This window comes from Charadrius vociferus, unplaced genomic scaffold, assembly GCF_000708025.1.
Source record: "Charadrius vociferus isolate BGI_N301 unplaced genomic scaffold, ASM70802v2 scaffold363, whole genome shotgun sequence".
Lineage (NCBI taxonomy): Eukaryota > Metazoa > Chordata > Aves > Charadriiformes > Charadriidae > Charadrius > Charadrius vociferus.
In genome coordinates this window covers 2,643,019-2,665,335 of record NW_009647942.1, presented here as the reverse complement: position 1 = coordinate 2,665,335, position 22,317 = coordinate 2,643,019, and the positions used below count along the sequence as shown (strand labels likewise).

At 39.1% G+C, this 22,317-nt stretch overlaps 1 protein-coding gene across 1 annotated transcript in view; it reads left to right on the top strand.

The window, feature by feature from the left end:
* The window catches only part of CPNE8 (copine VIII), a 128,038-nt gene that overhangs the window by 58,685 nt on the left and 47,036 nt on the right, over positions 1-22,317 (top strand). Inside the window, exons 9-11 of the mRNA XM_009883225.1 lie at positions 7,756-7,819; positions 12,266-12,369; positions 14,186-14,290. Coding sequence (XP_009881527.1) covers positions 7,756-7,819; positions 12,266-12,369; positions 14,186-14,290 — 273 coding nt within the window. The remainder of the gene's footprint in view (positions 1-7,755; positions 7,820-12,265; positions 12,370-14,185; positions 14,291-22,317) is intronic.

The window sequence follows — 22,317 nt, the reverse complement described above, 5'->3', positions numbered from 1 at the left end:
CAAATACAAAAAAACTCCCTTATCGAGTTGTCTTAATGAGGCATTAATAATTTGATGGAAAATTCTTAAGAAATATGTTCCTAGCAGTACATTTTCTTTCTACTATATATTTGATGTAATTAACCGTTTCTGTTACACAGGTGACCCTTATAAACCACTAAAGATAGATATAAATGGTTTATACTCTACTTATCTTTTCATGTACGTACCTTGTATCCTGTACTTGTCAACTTCAAACTTAAACATTAGTTTAAGTAGTAGCTTTGAAGTCCTGTGAAAAATCTCAGAAGTCGGTGTTTTGTTGTCAGTGTCCAAAAATATACCAATGGTAGTCTTTTTCCCTAGGTTTTATTAGAGACTTTTTTCATGTTTATGTAATGAACTTAACGTTATTGATAAAATAATTTTTTAAAAGCATTTCTCTAGTTTGTATCAAACAGTGCGGTGTTGTTCTGTGGAGGTGGCTCTAAACTTTTCATCTTGGTGAAAACAGTGGCCAGCTTCAAGGACACTCACACGTGATAGCTATAATTTTCTCTTTCAAGAGCTTTGAAGTCTTGAGCTGTCATGCTAAAAACTCTTCTCAATGCTTGAAACCAATTAAATTCTTAAATTTTTACAATTCCGGCACAAGTGTAAGCTTGGAAAAGCATCTGAAGTTTCCTATTTCCATGCCAAAAATAATTTCAGGTTGTCTCTAGAACTCTTTCTTGATGAAATAACAGTTCAGAACAGACCATTTAAATTGATAAACTGTAAGAGAATTTACATAATTTTCCTTTAATTTAATTTAAGTGTCCTTATGAAATAATGAAAACTTTAAAATAAAGTGAAAGAAATACTTCCATTACAAAAACTGTGGTAAACTTCCTTTAATTATATTTTAAATTAGAAAATATTTTAATGAGATTAAATCTACTTGAATTTCTGAAACTTATGCATACCTGAAACAAATCCTGTTGAATCATAGATGTCAGGGCTTGGCTAGCACTGCTTTGTGGGGAGGTATTCCTGTAATTATGCCCTTCCAGTGCATTAGCCTTGACTAAATTCTGTCTGTAAATGTCTTACTTCCAATCATTTGGGTTTTGTACAAAAGCAAATTTCAGCTTTTTTTTACAGTTCATTTTTAAAAATTGAGTAACATGAAAAACCTTGAAAAGTCTTTGCAAAACATTTTCACTTAGTGTTTTATCAAAATAAGCCTTTGATTTAGTTTCCCTAATTTACAGCCAATTGCAGATTATTCAAATTGATTTGTAACAAATGTAAGCTGTTAGTTCTCTTGCTGTATTCCATGAGTGCTGTGATCATTACTGCTGCAACGTCCTTTAACAATATGATTTCATATTGTCTTTAATATTCAGAATTGAGGTCTGTAATAAATGCATTTTTGCTGAATTTTGAGGTGTTCCAGATATAGTTCAGTCACCTGATCACCATATTTACAGACTCAGACTTTATGACAAGTCCCTAGTAATCCTCCCTGTGCCCCCTGCAACCGCTCCTGCCCTCCTTACCCTCCCTCCCCAAAGACTACAGCAGTACTTTTTGCACTATTTATTTTTAAATCAAGGGCTTAATTGTCCTATACATAGAAAGTTCTATTAATATCACTACATGTTCCTTATTATTTCCCTTCTCTGGATTGGTGTGACTGTGCACACTGGGAACTACTTCATTTTAAGAGTAAATAAAGTCTTAAACTCTTCAGGTGAGGAAGGTTTCAGTATTTGCAGCATAATTTAGGAAATCTCTTACAAACACACTATTTAAACTTAAAAACACACCTGTGCACACAGTAACGTAATGCATGACAGAAGTAATATTACTTCACTGTATCACTTCCTTAAATAACTTGAAAAACTATGCAGAAAAAGGTAACTTAAAACTGTGTCACTTTCTGTTGTCATCAAGGTTTGCAGATGAACCTTAATGTTCAGGTTTTATTTTGTCATTGGTGCTTTTGACAGTGCTGTAGCTCGACAACTGTGTTTGGTTGATTGCTCACTGTGGACTCTCTGAAGTCTGGATACCTTGGTGTCTAGGAAGCGTTTGCTGTCTTATTTTATCCGTTAAACCATTGCATCGCATTTCAGGATTGTTTGCTTATAGACATGTGTTTAATGTCTCTTAATATTCAAATAACAACTATTCCATTAACAATATTGCATGTCTTCCATTCCTAAGGATATTTACTGCTTTGAATTTACTGGTCTCTTTACAAAGTCAAGTCCACATTCACGTAAATACAATGTTCTTTATTATTTGTCACTTGAGATAAGAGAGGTTTTTCTCTTCACAGTATTTCTGAAATTCATTAGCATTTTGCCTTTTCAGTTCTCTGCCAAGGGATGTACAAAGAAGAGGATGCCCAGTGCTGTTTTAGTCCCAATCAGCTACCCTACTGAAGTAGCACTTTTTGTACTTAAGCAGCTTGAGAAGCTTGAATTCCATTCTCTGATTGGCATTCAAGTAAGCTCTGACATTCTTTCGAAATTAAAATTAGAAAGACTCAAAACTTAAACTTCAGATCTATCTACTTTGGACATTTGCGAAAGCAGGATTCAGGACTCCATAGCTGCCATGAGCTGGCCAACTCCATGTCAGATTGTGTATCACCAAGGGAAGTTGACTTATAAAGTCTACCATGAAAGGATACTATTGTCCGTCATCAAAATGAAGATAAGACATCTCAAGCCTAGAGGGTCCCCATTACAGTGGTCTATCAGGCAGGCTGAAACATATCTTGCTACTAACCTTCAGGTGTTCAAGACCAGGCTGGATGTGGCCTTGGGCAACCTGGTCTAGTGGGAGGTGTCCCTGCCTATGGCAGGGAGGTTGGAACTCAGTGATCTTCAAGGTCCTTTCCAACCTAAACCATTCTATGATTCATGGTGAGTGCAAAAGTGAAGATATACACAAACATTTTTCTTCTTTGCCTTCATGACAGGCAATGACTTGTAGTTTGATTGGTCTTAAAAGGACTGGTGGATTACGCCTCTGAGGCATGAGCCTAAAAGTATTTGGTCTTGGCAGGTATGAGGATATCTCCTGACCCTGCCTGTGTTTCTGACATCTCCAAGGGCTTTGAATTTGATGCAGTCTGTCGCAGAAGGCTCTTGCTCCCAGGATGGTAGTGCAGTAGCCTGTTATCCCTGTGACTATAAGCGTTTTTGTTCAAGAACATACTTCAGCGTTGCACTTTATTTTAGACTGGCCAGGTACAGAGGTGAACATTTTCTCTGGATAATTTATCTTGAAAAATAAATCCAGTCATACAAAGCAGGTGAAATGGAGAATCTGACATTTTAACAGTAACGTTTACTCTCTTTACCTGGTAGGTTACTAGATTCATTAAATGCCCTCTCAAGAGAAGCTCGGTGTGTAAGATTTGCTCAGACTGGCATTGTATGCCCTAGTGGTGTTAGGATGAAACTGTGAGGTGCAGATGTACCTACTTCCAGAAATGACACAGCTTTATTTTTCTCTCAAGAAAGCATCACCTTCCCAGACATTATTCAGAATTAGGTATTTGCATGTTCTGTCTTCCTAGAGAGAAGTTTGTAACTCTGAGCAATGCTTCTTTCAGGATCTACTAAGTGCATTCCTGTAGGGATTCCCTTTAATGAGGAGGCAGAGCTGTTACAAAGCTTAATGAGCATTCTATGCTAGTTATGCACATCTGAGTGCCATTGCCTGCTAATGAGGCTGTACTGGAGCCAGCTGGCCTATTTTGGGAAGTTCTTTCTCCTGTCATCTTGCTGTGAACATAATTGATAGAAAAACATCTGAAGCCTGGAACTGGGACTTCCTATATATTTGTCCTATCCTCTTATCTGTGGTTGTGACTGCCAGAGGGCTAGGTTCTGTAAATTCAGGGCTAAGACTAAATTTTTCAGTGACCTGAAAAATGTTCCATCCTCTGCCTCATTGCAGTTTCAGCTTGCAAATTTGGAGGCTCTGTTTAACCTCTCAGGTTTGAATTCCCACACAAATTGTCATCTTTCTCCAACTTTTTTCACAAACTGTGGAAAGGTCTACCTTTCAGTCCTTGTTAAAGCCCAAGTGGTCTACAGAGTGTCCTTTCAAACTTCTCTGGGTGCTGCAGATGTGGTGGCTCAATCATGGAATCATTTGTTTGAAGGAGACACTAATTACTCCTTGAGACCATATCTTGTCTAAAGACATCCAGGTATTGTTGAGGACTTTTCATTTGATGATGGTTTTCTGTTTGGTTCCTCTAACAGTCAAATTATTTGCTCCCTCAAATACTGTCCAAAAAGGAGTGATCACTGTAGAATACCTGCAGAGTTTGGGCTCTCAAGCCAGTAGGGCCCACTGAAACATGGATCTTCCTCACATTTTACCTTCCTTTATTCAGTTTGCACCCTATTCACACTTAGACTGGCACATTTTCTATATCCGAGTGTCAGATAACTAGCACTGAGTGGTGGAGTTGACAGTGGTTATGCAGTACAGAGTGCTTCATTATTACCCCACAGACCCTGATCCGTAACTGTCTCCAGAGAAGCTTACCCTGAGAAATACATAAATTCTGTATTGTCACTTCAGTGCTATAGAACGAATTCCAGGGCAGCTCAATACCAGCTATTCCTTAAAGCTAAACAAGATGGGCAGTGGCACTGCATTCTGGATTTAAACAGGTGGAACCCTTACATGCTCATCTTCAAGGTAACATTTGTCAGTACTTCCTGGCAATTGGAAGGACTGATCTGTAATGCTAAAACTCCAAGTAATGGTTTCATACAGTGATAAGACCAGCTTGAAATTATTTTGTTATTTTCTCACAAGGCTTTATTGCCAGTTCAAGGTCTTTCCATTTGGCTGATCTGTGACCACTGAAGTTTTTGTCAGGGTGCTGGCTTTACATTTAAGGATTTTTTTCTTAATGAATGGTTTGTAAGGGAATTTATAAGAGAACAAGCTCTTTAGTGTCTGCAAATTGTCTGGTACTTTTTTCATGCCTGTAGTCTCAAGACAAGCATACAAAGTTTGTACTTAATAACATCACGAACTGTAGAGGTCATTGGGTAGAGTTTTAGTTCCTGAATAATAAAAACTTTTTGTTCTGTAGAGTAATTCTGTTCTAATCTCAATTAAGCATTTCACCTCTTCACCAGCTGTCATGGTAATACTATCCTTTTATAGGGCAAGTGTCCTCAAGAACCTTGGTGATACATCAAACCAAAGCTTACCCCAAGTGCTTTCAGATATGACTATACTGCATGTACTTTTCATGTCTACTCAACAATAAAGAATTCCTTTTTTTTTTTTCTTCTTTTTTCTGACATAGCCACCCAAATGTCTTCAGGGGATTGCCTCTCCAGTTTGCTCCATCCTTCAGGGTGATAATTCCAGACACATGTATCTCTTGGGGTTGGGCATCCCTTGGCCTTCATGTTCATAAGATGAAATGAAGCATGTCTTTGCATAAATGTCTTAATGTGCAAATCTCTGTGTGAGACAGGCAGGTGTTGACTGCCATGTGTTATGACAGCAGGCGGGGTGGCACAAGGTTCTCTTATCAAACGGCAACTGTTTGGTGACCAGTTTGTCAGAAATGGAGCTTGCTTCTCATCAGTTTACTTCAAGCCTCCAGCTCTTCAGGAGGTGATAAGAGTTGTATTTTTGACAGTCAAGCATCTGACACAATAATCTTCTGGAAGTGTGATAAATCTATTTCACTTTTCATACCAAAAGAAATGTTTGATGCTTTTTCGTTAATGTACTGCCACTGCCCAGACTAAGTCTCAAATATGTCCCCAATGGCATAGTTAACTGGGCTTAAATACTTCAGTAGGAAGAATTTTGGTTCAGGTAGTGGTAATTCTGATATCGGTGCTTTTCATTTGAGTTTGCATAACCTACAGTATTGTGGTGCTGGGAATTCTGGTCTTTTAGCTACACTTCTGAGACTTCTATTTCTTCCTTCCCTGTCAAAGCCAGGGTCATGGTCATTTGTTCCTTGAAACATTTTACCATGTAAGGTTAATATCACCCTAATAACTAATTATTTCTACTGCTGCTGTTACTACCAAGAAGTACTGTTCAAAAGAAAAAACACATTTTTTTTCATCTTTTGATTTTAATTTCAATATCCCTTTGCCACAGAGGATAAAATGGGTAATTTTCAGTCCTGAGCTGTGGAAGAGTGACAGATTTAAAACTATGATTTGAAGACACTGAGAAAACTGAGAATTGTACTGTGTAACACATGAAATGACCACATTCTTTTTTTTTTTTTTTCTGTTATTTGAAGAAAATTCTTCTGTTTGGTCTTAAAGTATTGTACTTTATAAGTCATACTGCATTAAGTGGAGGATTGCCATAAGCTTTGTATGTATTTAAATAATCATTTAAAATTTCACAACAAAAACTTGAGTGTTTTCCCTATACACTGTTTTCCGTGTGAAATTCAGACCTACCATGTAGCACTGAAGAGGTCCAGGAGAGCAGTCATGTATCTCTCTGATTACTAGCAAATGACTGCAGCGGTATAGGAGCAGCGGTCCCTGATGTATTTGTTATAGACTTAAACATCAACCTCTAAACAAGAGTGTCCGTGAGCTTGCTTAAATTTGCATCAGTATTTGCTTCTCTATTCATAATTTCTGAACTTTTATCTGCTTCTAAGAACTATTTTCCCACCAGTTCTTTGTTATACCAAAGTCTTGCTAAACTTACTCAGAGTTGTAGAACATTGTAAAATAAATTCGAAAGGATTAAGGAAACTAATAAGCAAAGTAAGAACAACAGTAAATGTTTGCATTAATGTTTTGTCATAACAGAAGAACAGGAGTGCCCTCTAGTTCTCTTAGAAAAACCTAAAAAATAGTCAATTTGAAAATGTAATTTTACCTTAATGTCTTCTTGGAAAGTAATTTTTATAAAATAATTAATTATTTTCAAGAAAGATGTAAGGAAATAAAGAACTAGAAATGAAATGATCATAAGTGATAGCATTAATTTTGAAAAAAAAAAATAAAATCTAGAAGTAATTGCCAAGGTGTGTGCTAGTGGACACACTAATAGACATTAGGATATTTAGAACTTCTCATTTATGGTGTAGTATCATAGAAAAAGTTGCATCTCAGTATTTGTACTCCCTCCACCCGTGCCCCAAAAGGCTGCTGCTACTGAATACTACCAGATTATGTATGGCTTTTCTGTTCCTATGTTGTTCCTTATGCCAAGGATCTGTTTTGTGCTTTCTGGTGTTGCAGCACCAGTTGCTGTCTGGGTGAATTATAATCATCTGATATGATGATGAGGTTATTTTGTGTCTTCAAAAACATTTCAAAATAAATATTGTAAAATAAGGCTGGTGAATAGTTTTAAATATATTTTAGGTATTTTGTTTAAGGAAAATTTGCAAAAGGATGCTTTTCACGTATCAGTAAGTTGTAGAATCATCTGTAAATACAACATCAATGAGTGGGTGGAACATAATTTCTGATATTGTCATTTCATCCCATTTAAACTTTTTATGCTTTTTCCTGTAAAATTGTAAATTATTTGTTTCTTGCTAGTTAGAATAAATATGCAACTCATTTACCAATTAACTTAGGATAAACCAAATTTTTTACACAGGGCAAGTGACAGAAAAGGGAAACTGTATAACATGTCATCAATCTTGTCACTCAAAAGCTTGCCTTGTGCTCATCTGTGTCAGTACTAACTTTCATAAATGATACTAAGGAACTGAGGTGATGTAGTTGTATTTTCTTGCAGAGGAATTCCGGGGAAGAAATGTGGAACAGTCATAGTAACAGCAGAGGAGCTGGGCTGTTGCCGAGTAAGTGTGTGTTCATTGCTTTTTGAAAAATAAAATGGAAATGATTTTGTGATTTACACTGCACCAGATTGTCAAAAGTATAACGTATAAATCTGCATTTTGTGATATATGTAAGAAGTTAGGATACTTTTTTCCTATCAGTTACTCTTAGTTTTAGATAGTAGAAGTAGAAAACAGTATGAAGCATAAAGTTTTTGATTCTTAGACGAGTTTTAAATCTAGTCTTTGTTTCCATAAGTAATTAATCACATTTTAATCTCTTAGTGTCCAATTTTTAACACAGATCCATTTGTTTCAGCCATAAAATTATGTTTCCATTATATAATATTGATGTTACATGAACATCAAAGTAAAATTTTGGATTTTTAACCTTGTAATTAAAAGGCTTTATGCTTATAGTGATTCACATTATTTAAAAAATGTGAAATTAATGTTTATTGGAAAAAAAATAGTAAGGTATTTCAAAGAATAGCCGTAAAAGAAGAGTGTAGACAGTTTCCTTTAAAGAAAGTGAAGACTTCCTTGGTCCATTAACGGCAGATGCCTACTTTTTAAATAGAAAATAGAAGAATATTGGGGGAGAGGGGAGGCGGTGGGGAATTTGGCTGGGTAAGGGGAGAGACATGGTGTGGTCATGACCTTCCCCAAGAGTGTCACCGCTCCTCCCCATCCTAGGGTTCATGGAGGAGCGGATTGGGCGGAGGAGGAGGCTTAGTGCTCAGAAAGCACCTGGCAGCCAGGCTGGCTCAGTTGCTTCCCAGCACTGAATGAGCTAGCAGCAATCCGTAAATCGTAGGGAAACAGAGACTGGAAGGAAGAATAAGGAAGGGTTATAGATATGGTGTGATAAAGTCTGATTGGAATCTGAGGAGGGGAGCGGTTTGTCAAAGCATGGTTAGGTATTGGATGGGGCTGTAGGGTGTATCTTTGAAGAGTTTGCAATGACAAGATAGCAACTCTAATGAAGAAAGCAATAGTATCAGACATTTGGTGAGAATATACAGGGGATCTGGAGAGTACAAGATTAGATACATAAACCTTACAGAAATACCTTGAGACTTGAAGAGATTTGTTTCTGAGGCTTAGTTTTTGTAATTTAGTGGTGTTGAGGAGATAATGAGGGGATATAACCTTTTGTATAGCTTCTAACTTTTATACCACATCATAAGTGGTTAATTTTTTTCTATTTATGCTAGTCACGCTTCTTTTTTTACCTGTATATCCAATAGCTAATCTGTTTAGGCCTTATTTTCTTTGGTTCGTTAGATATTTGAAGTAAAAAGAAATCCTTAATTTTGCGCCTTATTTCCAGTTTAGTCAAGTTTGTATTATTTCTCTGCAGAAGTGGTATAGTGGTATATTTGAATACCACATGGGCTCAAATCTTAATTGCCTTTTCCAGGCAACTTGCCAGTCCTGCACGGTTATGTTAATAGGGTGCACCAACTCAGTCTCATTTAACCCCCATTTAGCAGTAGGAAATTCCCATGTTGGATAAGTATGATCATGGAAAATGCCTGTCTTTCCCCTCTGTTTTACATCAGCTCAAATTTCTGTATGTAGTACATGATCAAAATGTTGACGCTTTTATCAGATGACAAAATAGATACATCATTTAATTGCTTTCCTGCAGAAATTGTGCTTCCGCATTTCTTAAGAAATTAAGCTTTTACCATTCTTAAGAGATGTTTGCCATCACCCCAAGCATTTATTGGTAACCTTAAAAGAAACTAAAGGCAATTTTCTCCTGATATACTGGGCTTATCCTCCAAGACCAGCATTTGTATCCCAGTTGTAACAAACTATTTAAAAGTCACAAATATGTCCTTAAATCCATAATCAGAAGAGGATTTTATTTTCTTTCCCATTTAATGAAGACAAATAGTAGGTGCCTTGCAAGGCCTTCATGTTCTTCCAGATTCACTCCACTTAAATTTTACATATACGATTAGTTCAAAATCATCAAAGGGAGCTTGTAAAGAATTTGGGACTCAATCTCTCTCTCTTGCACACTCTTTGGCATTCTCTGTCATGCTCTTTCATGTGCATACTCTCTCACACAATCTCTTGTGCTGTGTCACCAGCTGTCACATATTTTCGCTGTGATATTTTCCTACATAAGGTTATTCAGTATTTGGATTAATTCTTATCTGATCTTCTGAGATTTATTTTTTTTATATATAGCTTATACTCAGAATGGCAAAGACTTTTAGAATCACTGAATTGCTAAGGTTGGAAGAGGCCTTGGGAGATCATCCAGCCCTTCTGCCCTTCTTAGAGCAGGTTACTCAGGGCTCTGTGCAGTCAGGTTTTGAGCACGTCCAAGGAGACTCCACAGTCTCTCTGTTTCAGTGTTTCACCATATTCACAGTAAAAAGGTTTTTTTTCTTGTTTTTAAATGGAATTTCCTGTGTTTCAGTTTGTACCTATTGCCACTTGTTCTTCCATGGGGTACCAGTAAGCAGACTCTGTTTACTGGTATCAGTATTTATACCAATTGGTATAAATCAGGTATTTATACCAATTGATAAGATCCCCCTGAGCCTTCTCTTCTGCAGGCTAAATATTTCCAGCTCTCTGAGTCTCTGCTCATATGAGAGATGATCCAATCCCTTAACCCTTTTGCTGGAATCCCTCCAGCATGTCCGTGTCTGTGTTGTACTGGGGAGCCCCACACCGAACACAGCACCCCAAGACTGGCCTCACTAGTGCTGAGCCTCTTCCTTCGACTTTCTGTCAGCAGTCTTCCTAGTGCAGCCCAGGAGGCTATTGGTCTTCTTTGCTGCCAAGGGCATATTGGTCGATTTAGTGTCTGCCAAGACCCCCCTGTCCTCTTCTGCAAACCTGCTTTCCAACTGTTTGGCCTCCAGCCTATACTGGTGCATGGGGTTATTCCCCCCCAGGTACAGTACTTGGCATTTCCCTCTGTTGAACTCCACAAGATTCACATTGGTTTGTTTTTTCCAGCCTGTACAGGTGCCTCTGAATGGCAGCACAGCCATCTGGTGTATAAGCTGCTACTTCTAGTTTTGTATCATTTGCAAACTTGCTGGGGGACTACTGTGTCCCATCATCCAGGTCATTAATGAAGATGTTAAATATTATTGGCCCCATTTTTAACACCTAGGTTATAGCACTAGTGACAGCACCAGCTGCAGATTGTTACCTTTTGAAGCCCAGCAGTTCATCCAGTTTTCAGTCCACCCCACTGTCCAGTTATCTAGCCTGTAATTCATCAGTTTGTGAACAACAATATTATGGGAGACAGTATCTAAGGCCATGCTTAAGGTCAAGATAAACAACATCCACTAGTCTGCCCTCATCCACTGAACCACTCGTTTCATGAGGAAAGGCTTCAGGTTGATCAGGCATGAATTTCCCTTTTGTAAATCCATGCTGATGACTCTCAGCCACCTTCTTGTCTTTCATGTGTTTGGAAATGGTTTCCAGGATTATTTGCTCTATCATCTTCTCAGGGATTGAGGAAAGACTGGCTTGGATCCTCTTCTTTGCCCTTTCTTGAAGACAGAAGTGATGTTTGCTTTCTCTCAGTCCTCAGGAACTTCTCCTGAACATCATGACTTTCCAAAGATAATTAAAAGTGACCTCACAGTGGCATTGGCCAACTCTGTCAGCACGCACAGGTGCATCCTATCAGATCCCATGGACTTCTGTATCTCCAGTCTGTTTAAATGTTCCCTTAGCTGGTCCTCCTCTACCAAGGGCAAGTCATCCTTGTTCCAGACTTTCTCAGGTGGCCAAGATTCTTGAAGGCAAATCTTACCAGTAAAGACCAAGGCATAGAAGGTTATGAGAAACATGGACTTTTTCATGTTCTTTGTCACGTGGTCCCCTGCCCCACTCTTTGGTGAGCCCACATTTTCCTTAGTCTTCCACTTGCTGCTGTTACACCTGTAGACCTGTTTATGGAACACAGTCTTCCAGCAGGCCCTGCCCCAGTTAGCTGGGGAGTCTGCAGGTTTATCTTTGCATTTATAATCCTTCTCACGTTCTTGACTCTGCCCAAAGCGGTGACCATGTGTGGCTATCAATTTTGCCTGACCACAGCAAAGAAACTTTTCTCCTTATTTGTCATCAGAATGGGTGTATTTGGTATCTTCCAGGCTTGTTTGTCCGGAAGCTTCTATTTCCCTCATAATGCAGCTTTGGATGTCAGAAAATACGGGGAAAAAACCTGAGGCATTTACCACAGAAATTTACCTTTCTCTGCACCATCCCTACAGAGAAATTCTTGGTTCCAGCAGTTCAAATTCCACCATAAGGGCATTGCAGAAATGTAAATATGTAGAGAGTGTCTGAAATGCAGATACCATCATTTATTTTGTTATCTGTTTGTATGGTTATTAGTCAATTATTTTTATTTATTTTTATTTTAGTGTAGTAGACTGCATGTTGTATGTAATTTTTCTGTATTACCCATTTCAGGATTCAGTTTTAATGCAATTTTGTGCGAACAAACTAGACAAGAAGGACTTCTTTGGGAAATCTGATCCTTTCCTTGTATTTCATCGAAGCAATGAAGATGGCAGGTAGATGCCTGTTAAGTATTTCTGTTGCTAAACTGTAGGCAACTTATTTATTTGCAGATGGTAATACTAGTTTTCATTTTTTTGGATTTATCAGATTAAGCTGTGTTTCTTTTATAATGTTTGCTGGATTTAAGTATATCATGTTATGCAGCATAGGAATAAAACTATTGTAACTAATAGATCAGATACTGCAAGTTGGGTTTTTAAGAGTCGAATGTATGCTAAATATAGAACACTATGAAAATTAATTTTAATAAAAATAGGGAAATAGCTTTACTTTTGCTAAGAAATAGTATACCTTTAAATTAAATAGAATTCTCAAAGAAAATTATAGCTGCAGAATATGCTAACATTTAGAAATTGTTTTAGGTAAAAACATTTTATACTGCAAATTTGGAAATATCTTTTATCTTTTTGACTGAATTCTAGGAAATCAAATTCAAAAATACTTTAAATAGAAATTTTTATTTTTTTTTTTTTTTACGAGTGGCTGTTTGCTGCAGTCATGCTCTAATTTGTTGAAGTAGGTTAATCTCTCCTGTTATGCTGGTAACATGCTAACTTCTGGTCAACATATTGCGTACGTGGGGTTCTACTGGGAGGTCAAGTTTTCTTGCCAACTGATAGTCCTCACATATAACATCGTATCAAACCAAAGGCTAGACGTGTATGATATTACTTGTTTCAGTAGCTTAAGTGGAGCAGTTGTCAACATAAACCTACATATGGTTTATGTGTGTTTGTTCCCTGCTCTTTTCCTCTTGGAGGCAGATTATAGTAACAGCTTCCTGAATTAACACTGAATATCTTAAATTGCAAGCCTGGAGGAGTTATGGCTCCTTTGTGAGTCGCCTTAAGGTCATTAGTGGAATTTCTCTGGGAGTGCTGGTACATGCAGTTTCTCTTGGCCTTGAGTGCCATGTTTCTCTGCTTCCTTCTGAAAAGTGAGTGGTGAGCCACGGATTCTTTATTGGTCTCCCGATTCCAACAGGAGGTTGGGGCGGTACTTCTGCACCCATGGGCAGAAGGATGTTCCCTTTTCTGTCCCTTAGCTTCAGGCATGCCTTCTGAATCATAGCCAGGATAAAAACATAAGCCTTTGGAACATAAGGAAGATATTCCCACAAAGGACAACTTTAGTTACATCTGTATGTAGATTTTCAGTAGTGATTTCACCAGTGACCTTGCCTCCTATTTTCTTTTGAGCAATTCAGTCCCCAAGAAAGAAGTATTTTAATTTTGCATCATTTGGAGAAAGCAGAATGCATTAAAACAATTCATTGTATTTCACCTGAGAGAAGCTGATCATGGGATCTCACAGAGGCTTATATGTTTTACCTGAGACACCCCTGGTTAAAAAAATTATAGACATAAAATGGGGAACAGGAATGAGAAAGCCATGACTCCCTTGGCTCAGTTTCTTAACCTGTAAGCAAGAGTCAAATCCTTACCAGACAGCTTTCTTTCTGGATCTGTGACTGGTTCCTGTTTGTACAAGGCCTGTTTTAACAACTGGGGTGGAGGCTGCTCTTGCCTGAAATAACTCACTGAATCATTGCAATTCTTGTTGAAGTTTTGGGTAAAAACATAATAGATTTAGAGTTGCATAGCACCCCAGTCTATAATCTCTCTCAAACAGGTCTGTCCTCTTCAGTCCTCTCTTCTCTCTGATTTCACTGCATTTCTTTTTTTCTTATCTTAAATTTTATGTGGATGTTGTATGAGTGAATACAGATTACAGCTCTTTTGATTCCATGTTTGATGACACAAAAGAAAAAATAAATAAATACAAAATATATCTTTTTTTTTATTGCAGTTTTACAATCTGCCACAAAACAGAAGTCATAAAAAATACATTAAATCCAGTGTGGCAGGCGTTCAAGATTTCTGTCAGAGCGCTGTGTAATGGAGACTATGACCGGTAAGCTACAGGTTAAGTATTCTTAGGATATAGGATTTTTTTCCCCTCTAACTCCTGTATTCTTTTACATGTAAGTTTTTCTATGCAGTTCAGTTCCTGATGTTATTTAGGTTACATAATCAGCATTTTGAAAGGATAATACGTGTTCAAAACCATTCACCACATTAAAGAATTTAGAAAAATAAAGCAAATGTGCTAAATCTGTAGGAAATGTTAGTGGTGATTTCTGGAAAAAAATTCTTTGCTGACTATGGTGTGATTAAGAAACAGTTAGAAAGAAAAGGCTAATTTCAAGAATGGCCACTGTTACTAGTGTGCACAAGTCTTTTTTAGTAATGTTTCAGTGAAAAACTGATGAACTGTATTCCTTGGGTGACATTGTAATACCAGAGGATGCTGATAAGTGAAAGCCTTTAAAATATATAGGTAAGCAGAAGATAATCATCACAGAATCGTAGAATGGTTTGTGTTCAAAAGGACCTCAAAGATCATCTAGTTCCAGCCCCCGTGCCATAGGCAGGGACATCCTGCACTAGAACAGGTTACTCAAAGCCCCATCCAACCTGACCTTGAACACCTCCAGGGGTGAGACATCCACAGCTTCTCTGGGCAACCTGTTCCAGTGCCTCACCACCCTCACAGTAAAGAATTTCTTCCTAATATCTAATCTAAATCTACTCTCTTCCAGTCTAAAACCGTTACATCTGGTCCTATCACGACAATCCCTGATAAAGAGTCCCTCTCCATCTTTCCTGTAGGCCCCCTTTAAGTACTGGAAGGCTGCTATAAGGTCTCCCCGGAGCCTTCTCTTCTCCAGGCTGAACAATCCCAGCTTTCTCAGCCTTTTGTCATAGGAGAGGTGCTTCAGCCCTCTGATCATCTTTGTGGCCCTCCTCTGGACTCAGTCCAACAGGTCCACGTCCTTCTTATATTGGGGACCCCAGAGCTGGATGCAGTACTCCAGGTGGGGTCTCATGAGAGCAGATTAGAGGGGTAGAATCACCTTCCTTGACCTGCTGGCCACGCTTCTTTGGAGACAGCCCGGGATACAGTTGGCTTTCTGGGCTGCGAGCTCACATTGCCAGTTCATGTTGACCTTCCCATCAGTCAACACCCCCAGGTCCTTCTCGTCAGGGCTGGTCTCAATCCATTGTCCACTGAGCCTGTATTTATGCTTGGGATTGCCCCGACCCACGTGCAGGACCTTGCACTTGGCCTTGTTGAACCTCATGAAGTTTGCACAGGCCCACCTCTCAAGCCTGGCCAGGTCCCTCTAGATGACATCACTTCTTTCCAGCATGTCGACTGCACCACTCAGCTTGGTATCATCAGCAAACTTGCTAAGGTTGCACTTGGTCTCGCTGTCCGTGTTGCTGACAAAGATGTTAGACAGCACTGGCCCCAGTACCAACCCCTGAGGAACGCCACTCATCAGTGCTCTCCACTCGGACATTGAACTGTTGACCCCAGCTCTTTGAGTGCAACTATCCAGCCAGTTCCTTATCCACTGAGTGCTCCATCCATCAAATCCATGTCTGTCCAGTTTAGAGACAAGGGTGTTGTGTGGGACAGTGTCAAATACTTTGCACAGGTCCAGGTAGATGATGTCAGTTGCTCTTCCCTTATGCTCCAACCCTATAACTCCATTGTAGAAGGCCACCAAATTTGTCAGGCACGCTTTGGCTTTAGTGAAGCCATGTTGGCTGTCTCTGATCACCACCCTATTTTCCATGTGCCTTAGTATAGTTTCTAGGAGGATCTGCTCCATGATCTTGCTGAGTACAAAGGTGAGACTGGCTGGCCTGTAGTTCCCTGGGTCTTCCTTTTTTTCCTTTTTAAAAATGGGGGTTATGTTTCCCCTTTTCCTGTCAGCATGAGCTTTGTCAGACTGCCATGACTTCTCAGATATGACGGATAGTGGCTTAACAAATTCATCGGCCAGTTCCCTCAGGGCCCGTGGATGAATCTCATCTGGTCCCATGGATTTGTGCACCTTCAGATGGTCTCGAGCATGATCTTCTCCTATGGTGGGAAGTTCTTCATTCTCCCAGTCCCTCCCTTTGCCTTCTGCAACTTGGGCAGTGTGGCTAGAGCACTTGCCAGTGAAGACTGAGGAAAAAAAGTTATTGAGTACCTCAGCATTCTCCATATCCAGGGTGAGTTGGTCTCCCGTTTACTTCTGGAGTGGGCCCACATTTTCCCTAGTCTTCCTTTTTTCACTGATGTACCTGTAGAAGCTTTTCTTGTTGCCCTTTATGTCCCTGGCCAGATTTAACTCTGTCTGGGCTTTAGGTTTCCTAACCTGATCCCTGGCTGCTTGGACATTTTCTCTGTATTCCACCTGGGCTACCTGTCCTTGCTTCCACCCTCTATAAGCTTCCTTTTTGTGCTTGATTTTGTCCAAGAGCTGCTTGTTCATCAATGCAGGCCTCCTGGCACTTTTGCCTGACTTATTCTTTGTTGGGATGCATCGCTCCTGAGCTTGGAGGAGGTGATCCTTGAGTATTAACCAGCTGTCTTGGACCTCTCTTCCCTCCAGGGCTTTATCCCGTAGTGCTCTACCAAGCAGATCCTTGAAGACGCCAAAGTCTGATCTCCTGAAGTCCAGGGTAGTGAGCTTGCTGTGCGCCCTCCTCACTGCCCTAAGGATCTTGAACTCCACCATTTCATGGTCACTGCAGCCAAGGCTGCCCTTGAGCTTCACGTTCCGCACCAGCCCCTCCTTGTTGCTGAGAACAAGGTCCAGCATAGCACCTCTCCTCATTGGCTCCTCTGTCACTTGGAGAAGGAAGTTATCATTCATGCATTCCAGGAACTTCCTGATTGCTTATGCCATGCTGTGTTGTCTCTCCAACAGATATCAGGGTGGTCCCATCAGGATCAGGGCTTATAAATATGAGGCTGCTCCTGTCTGTGTATAGAGGCCCTCATCTGCTCAGTCTCCCTGGTCAGGCGGCTTATAGCAGACCCCCAGTGTAATGCCACCTGTCCCTGACCTGCCTTCAATCCTGACCCATAAGCTCTTGGTCGGCTCCTCATCCATCCCCAGGCAGAGCTCCATGTATTCCAGCTGGTCATTGACAGAGGGCAACACCCCCTCCTCATCTCCCCTGCTTGTCCTTCCTGAAGAGCCTGTATCCTTCCATTACCACACTCCAGTCATAGGAGCCATCCCACCATGTCTCCATGATGCCTGTAAGACCATAGTTCTTAAGGTGTGTGCATGTCTCTTCACTCTTCTTTATTCCCCGTGCTAAGTGCATTTGTGTAGAGGCATCATCATCTTCAGATTTGAAGTTTTCAGTGATCCCAACCCCAGTGATCCATCTTTGAAAAACATAGTAATAATACCATGTTTTTAACCAATATTTTACCAATAATAACAAGCAAATTAGTTGAGGAACAACAGATATTTTTAGATTCCTTAAAAATGGACAAGTAAACTTCTAACAATATCAAGAAAAACGTTTAAGTCCATGTTGATGACTTCTTGTTATATCGTCACCATTGATATTTTTGAAATGCATTTAGATATTGCTCTTATTATTAAGTACCCAGTTAAATGTCTGGTTGTTTATCTACCTCTGCTACCTGAAATCTGGAGTACTGGAATTATTTTAGTAAGACTTTGGGGAAGTATAGACATATCAATTAGTCATAATACTTCTAGTGGTGTATAGAGTAATATTTAATTTAAAATCGTGAAGGAAATATTTGAAGACTGGAATAAAAATATGCATAATAAAAAAGCTGAATGTAGTAGATAGATGGGTAGATGTGCTAAGGTTCAATTCAGCTTTACATAGATTGTGTGAAAATTACAAGAGATTCAAAATTTGCCTGTCTGGCAAGGCAAGTACAAGGCAAAAGGTTAAAAATCTGGCTTGAATGGCAAAAGGTTAAAAATCCGGCTTGAATGCCTTGTAACCTCTAATCGTCTGTTTTATTTTATTGATTGGTATGATCATACCTTACTATCTTATGTAAATTAAGGTATTTTATCTTATTGATTGAAATAAAAAGAGGTTTAGTACTGCATTCCTCTGACCATGAACTAGCTATGAACTAACCATGAAGCAGTGCTAAGGCACACGGAGGACAGGGAAGTGATTCGAGCATGGCTTCACCAAGGGCAAGTCCTGCCTGACCAAACTAGTGGCCTTCTATCAGTGGACAAGGGAAGAACTATGGATGTTGTCTATCTGGCCTTCTGTAAGACACAGTCCTCCATCCTTCTCTCTAAATTGGAGAGATAAGGATTTGATGGGTGGACTGTTCGGTGGATGAGGAATTGGTTGGATGGTTGCATCCAGAGGGTAGTGGTCAATTGCTCAATGTCATTGGTGATGATTGGTGACAAATGGTGTCCCTCAGAGGTCTGTATTGGGACCAGTACTGTTAAATACCTGGACAAGCTTGATAGTTCGCCCGTATGAACCTCTTGGGGTTTAACAAGGCCAAGTGCAGGGTCCTGCACCTGAATCAGCGCAACTCTTGGTATCAATACAAGCTGGGGAATGAAGGGATTGAGAGCAGCCCTGCCAAGAACGACTTGGGGGTACTGGTGGATGAAAAGCTGGACATGAGCTGACAATGTGCGCTCACGGCCCACAAAGCCAATCGTATCCTGGGCTGCATCAAAAGAAGTGTGGCCAGCAGGTTGAGGGAGGCGATTCTGCCCCTCTGCTCTGCTCTGGTGAGACCCCACCTGGAGTACTGCATCCAGTTCTGGAGCTCTCAGCACAGGAAAGACATGGACCTGTTGGAGTGGGTCCAGAGGAGGGCCGTGAAAATGACCAGAGGGCTGGAACACCTCTACTATGAGGAAGGGCTGAGAGAGTTGGCGTTGTTCAGCCTGGAGAAGAGAAGGTTCTGGGGAGACCTTATTGCAGCCTTTCAGTACTTAAGTGGGCCTTATAAGAAAGATGGGGACAAACTTTTTAGTAGGGCCTGTTGCAATAGGACAAGGGGTAATGGTTTTAAACTGAAAGAGGGTAGACTTAGACTAGATATTAGGAAGAAATTTTTTTACAGTGAGAGTGGTGAAACACTGCACAGGTTGGCGAAAGAGAGCGGTGGTAGATGCCCCATCCCTGAAAGCACTCAAGGTCACGTTGGACTGGGCTCTGAGCAACCTGATCTAGTTGATGGCATCCCTGCTCATTGCAGGGGGATTGGACTAGATGGCCTTTAGGGAAATGAAGTAAGACTTTGCTCAAATTGATACTTTTCCTATGAGTGTGTCTTTGAAACAGTCTTTAATTTGGAATTTAAGTAGTTACTTTTCCTCCTCAATTTTTCTTTTCAGCTTCCATGTATGTGATTACCATCCGTTCATGTACATTTCATGTTGCTGGAATACGTGATTTTGCCATGTCATAACTCTGTTGCATTACTTTATCAATCTAATTGTTCAGTGAAATGTGCACACTAAAATTACTTTAATTGGTTACCATGAAAGCCTAGCCTTCCGGGGAGGTGTTCCTTGAACTTGTAATTTACTAGCTGATGCCAGGGGATAAACAAACCAACTCTTGAATCAACTGACTGAATCTCAGTAGTCAGTATGAAGAAGCAGGAGAGTAAGTGCTTGTACTCACTAAGCTAAGCAGAGTCCTTTCACAGTAATAAACTTAAAGCTCTGTCTTTATAAGCTACTTATTAAAAAGTCAAAAGCTAACTGACTTTTGATGTTGGTTTTTTTTTTTCTGAGGAAAGTAGGGGGGGGTTATAATTTTTTGGGGTAATGGCCATTTTTAGTATTTCCTGCTGGATCATAGCCGATTTATTTGATCTGTGGTACTCTTCCAGTACTTGATGTCATGTACCTTTAAACTGAAGGAAAAAGGGTTCTCCTATGTTGCTGACACTCTCCTTGTGAAGTACTTGATACAGTTGTTGTTAGCCATGTTGGTTACTCTTTCAGTTACATGCAATGGAAATGCAGCAATTTTATTAGAAGTACATTCTAATCAAATAGATTTTTTAACTTGTATATGAGTTCATGTGCCTAATGCATAAGCAAAATAGTGCTTATGAAGCTAGTCTCTGGACACTGCACTGTTTATCATATTAAAGAAAAAAGGTTTTCATAATAATTTAAAAAGAAATTGTGGTAGAGGCATATTGAAATAACTCCAGCATTCCAAGAGAGAATTAAAAAGTATAATAGCATGCCTCAAATTATTGTGTAACTACTGTTTTCTCGTGTTGATTCTGCTTTGAATACTTTCAACGTAATGTGCTCAGTGAATGCCTTATGAGTAAAAAGCTCCATGGAACTTCATAATCCTGCTTACAACAATCATGTTTCAAATTGGAAAATACTCATTAGCTGTCAAATTAATTCAAATTATTTACTATCTGCTGATAGTCCAGAAAAAGTATCCAAAGTTTGGGCTTTTTTTCTTTTTTTTTGAAACCTTTTCTTTCTAAAGGTGAGGATTAGATTCCTAAGATCAGATGTATGGTAATAGATAAAATCACAAACCCCAAAAGAATCCTTCAGATGATAGTTTCACAGATCAAATGTTGGTGCTCTGGGTTCTGTGATAGATGTGAAAGGTGGGAATAATGTCATTAGTAAGAATATATCACAGTAAACATTAATTGTGATTTTGAGGAGAGTAAATCTTCAGTTTGTGTATGCTTCTGAGTGAGCTCTGTCCCCTTTTTCACTATGAAAGGCCAGGATTTGCTTAATTTTTCTCAAACTGTATAGTCATCCGATGTTTTCAGCAATCACAAGGATGGGATTGCAGTAGTACAATAGTACTTAGTATCTCTAATATTTTTGTTCTTTCTTTCTCTTCATATGAGCTCTCAAATAGCACTCACACACAGTTATTTTCTGCACAAAAGTTTTAAGACAGAGATATCCTAAACACCAACATTCACTCAACTTGATTTTTTTTAAAAAAGGGTTTGTTTTTTTTTAGTTAAAATAGAGAACCCATGAACCCATCCTCTAAACTGTGTCCTTTAAGGTAAGATAGCAGTGTAGAGAGGGTAAAATATCAGTATGTGAAGATTTGAAAGGCCTTTTAATATCTTTCATGTCATGCAAAATAGGTAAAAAGATCTGTGATCAATCCTTTTAACATGAAATAAATTTAAGGAGACAGGAGCTTTATTGAAGGAAGAATTGCTCTTATTGAAGCTGCATGTCTGAAGATCCTTCTCAAGAATTTATCTTGACAATCTTAAGAATTTATCTTAATAATTCAAGTTTTCTGACTGAGATGATTTAGCTATTTGAACACAGATTTGTAAGACAATTCAAAACTTAAGTCCCACTAAACCTTATGTAAATCTTAACTTACTAGTGTGTCCAGTCTGTCTTAATAGTAACAGGTTTGGAAATCTGGAAGTAAAATAATGTTTCTCTAGGGAAAAAAAAAAAAATCTGTGATATTGCCTTTTTTAACTAAATTAAATACAGTTTTCTCTCAAGGGTCAAATACTTGGTGAGATAAAGTAGGTTTTGAGCTGTTCTTGACTTCATTCCACAGAACAACTTTCACTTTAATCCGTTTTCACTCTAAAGTAACTTAACCCCAAACTAAAATTCCACAAGAGGAAAAAAAATGTAACAAATGGTGTGGTCAGAGCCATTAAATTTGAGTTGAAGAGAGAAGTAGCTAAAGTAACTCCTCCTTTTCCTGTTTTGGAATATCATAAAAAAATATAAAAAACATCTAGGCGTGAATTTGTTGGTGTACATAATATCAGCTGTTGATCAACCTTATCCCCAAAGATTCCCTTTCTAGTTAAGAAGATTGTTGAACATGTATTCTGCGGTATCTCATAGGAAAATGGGGAGCAGCTTCCATGGAAGCAAATTATACAGTAAATGTTTGGTTTCCTGTCCCCGCTATTAATACCACAGACATGATGACTTCACTTCATGTGAAACTGTTCTGAAGAATAAAAGTAAGCAAGTTGTTGCTTAAAATGTAGGGAGTCTGGAGGTGTTATTTTTCTATCCCATGGTCAGTTCATTTTAGGCTGGATAGGATTTGTTATTA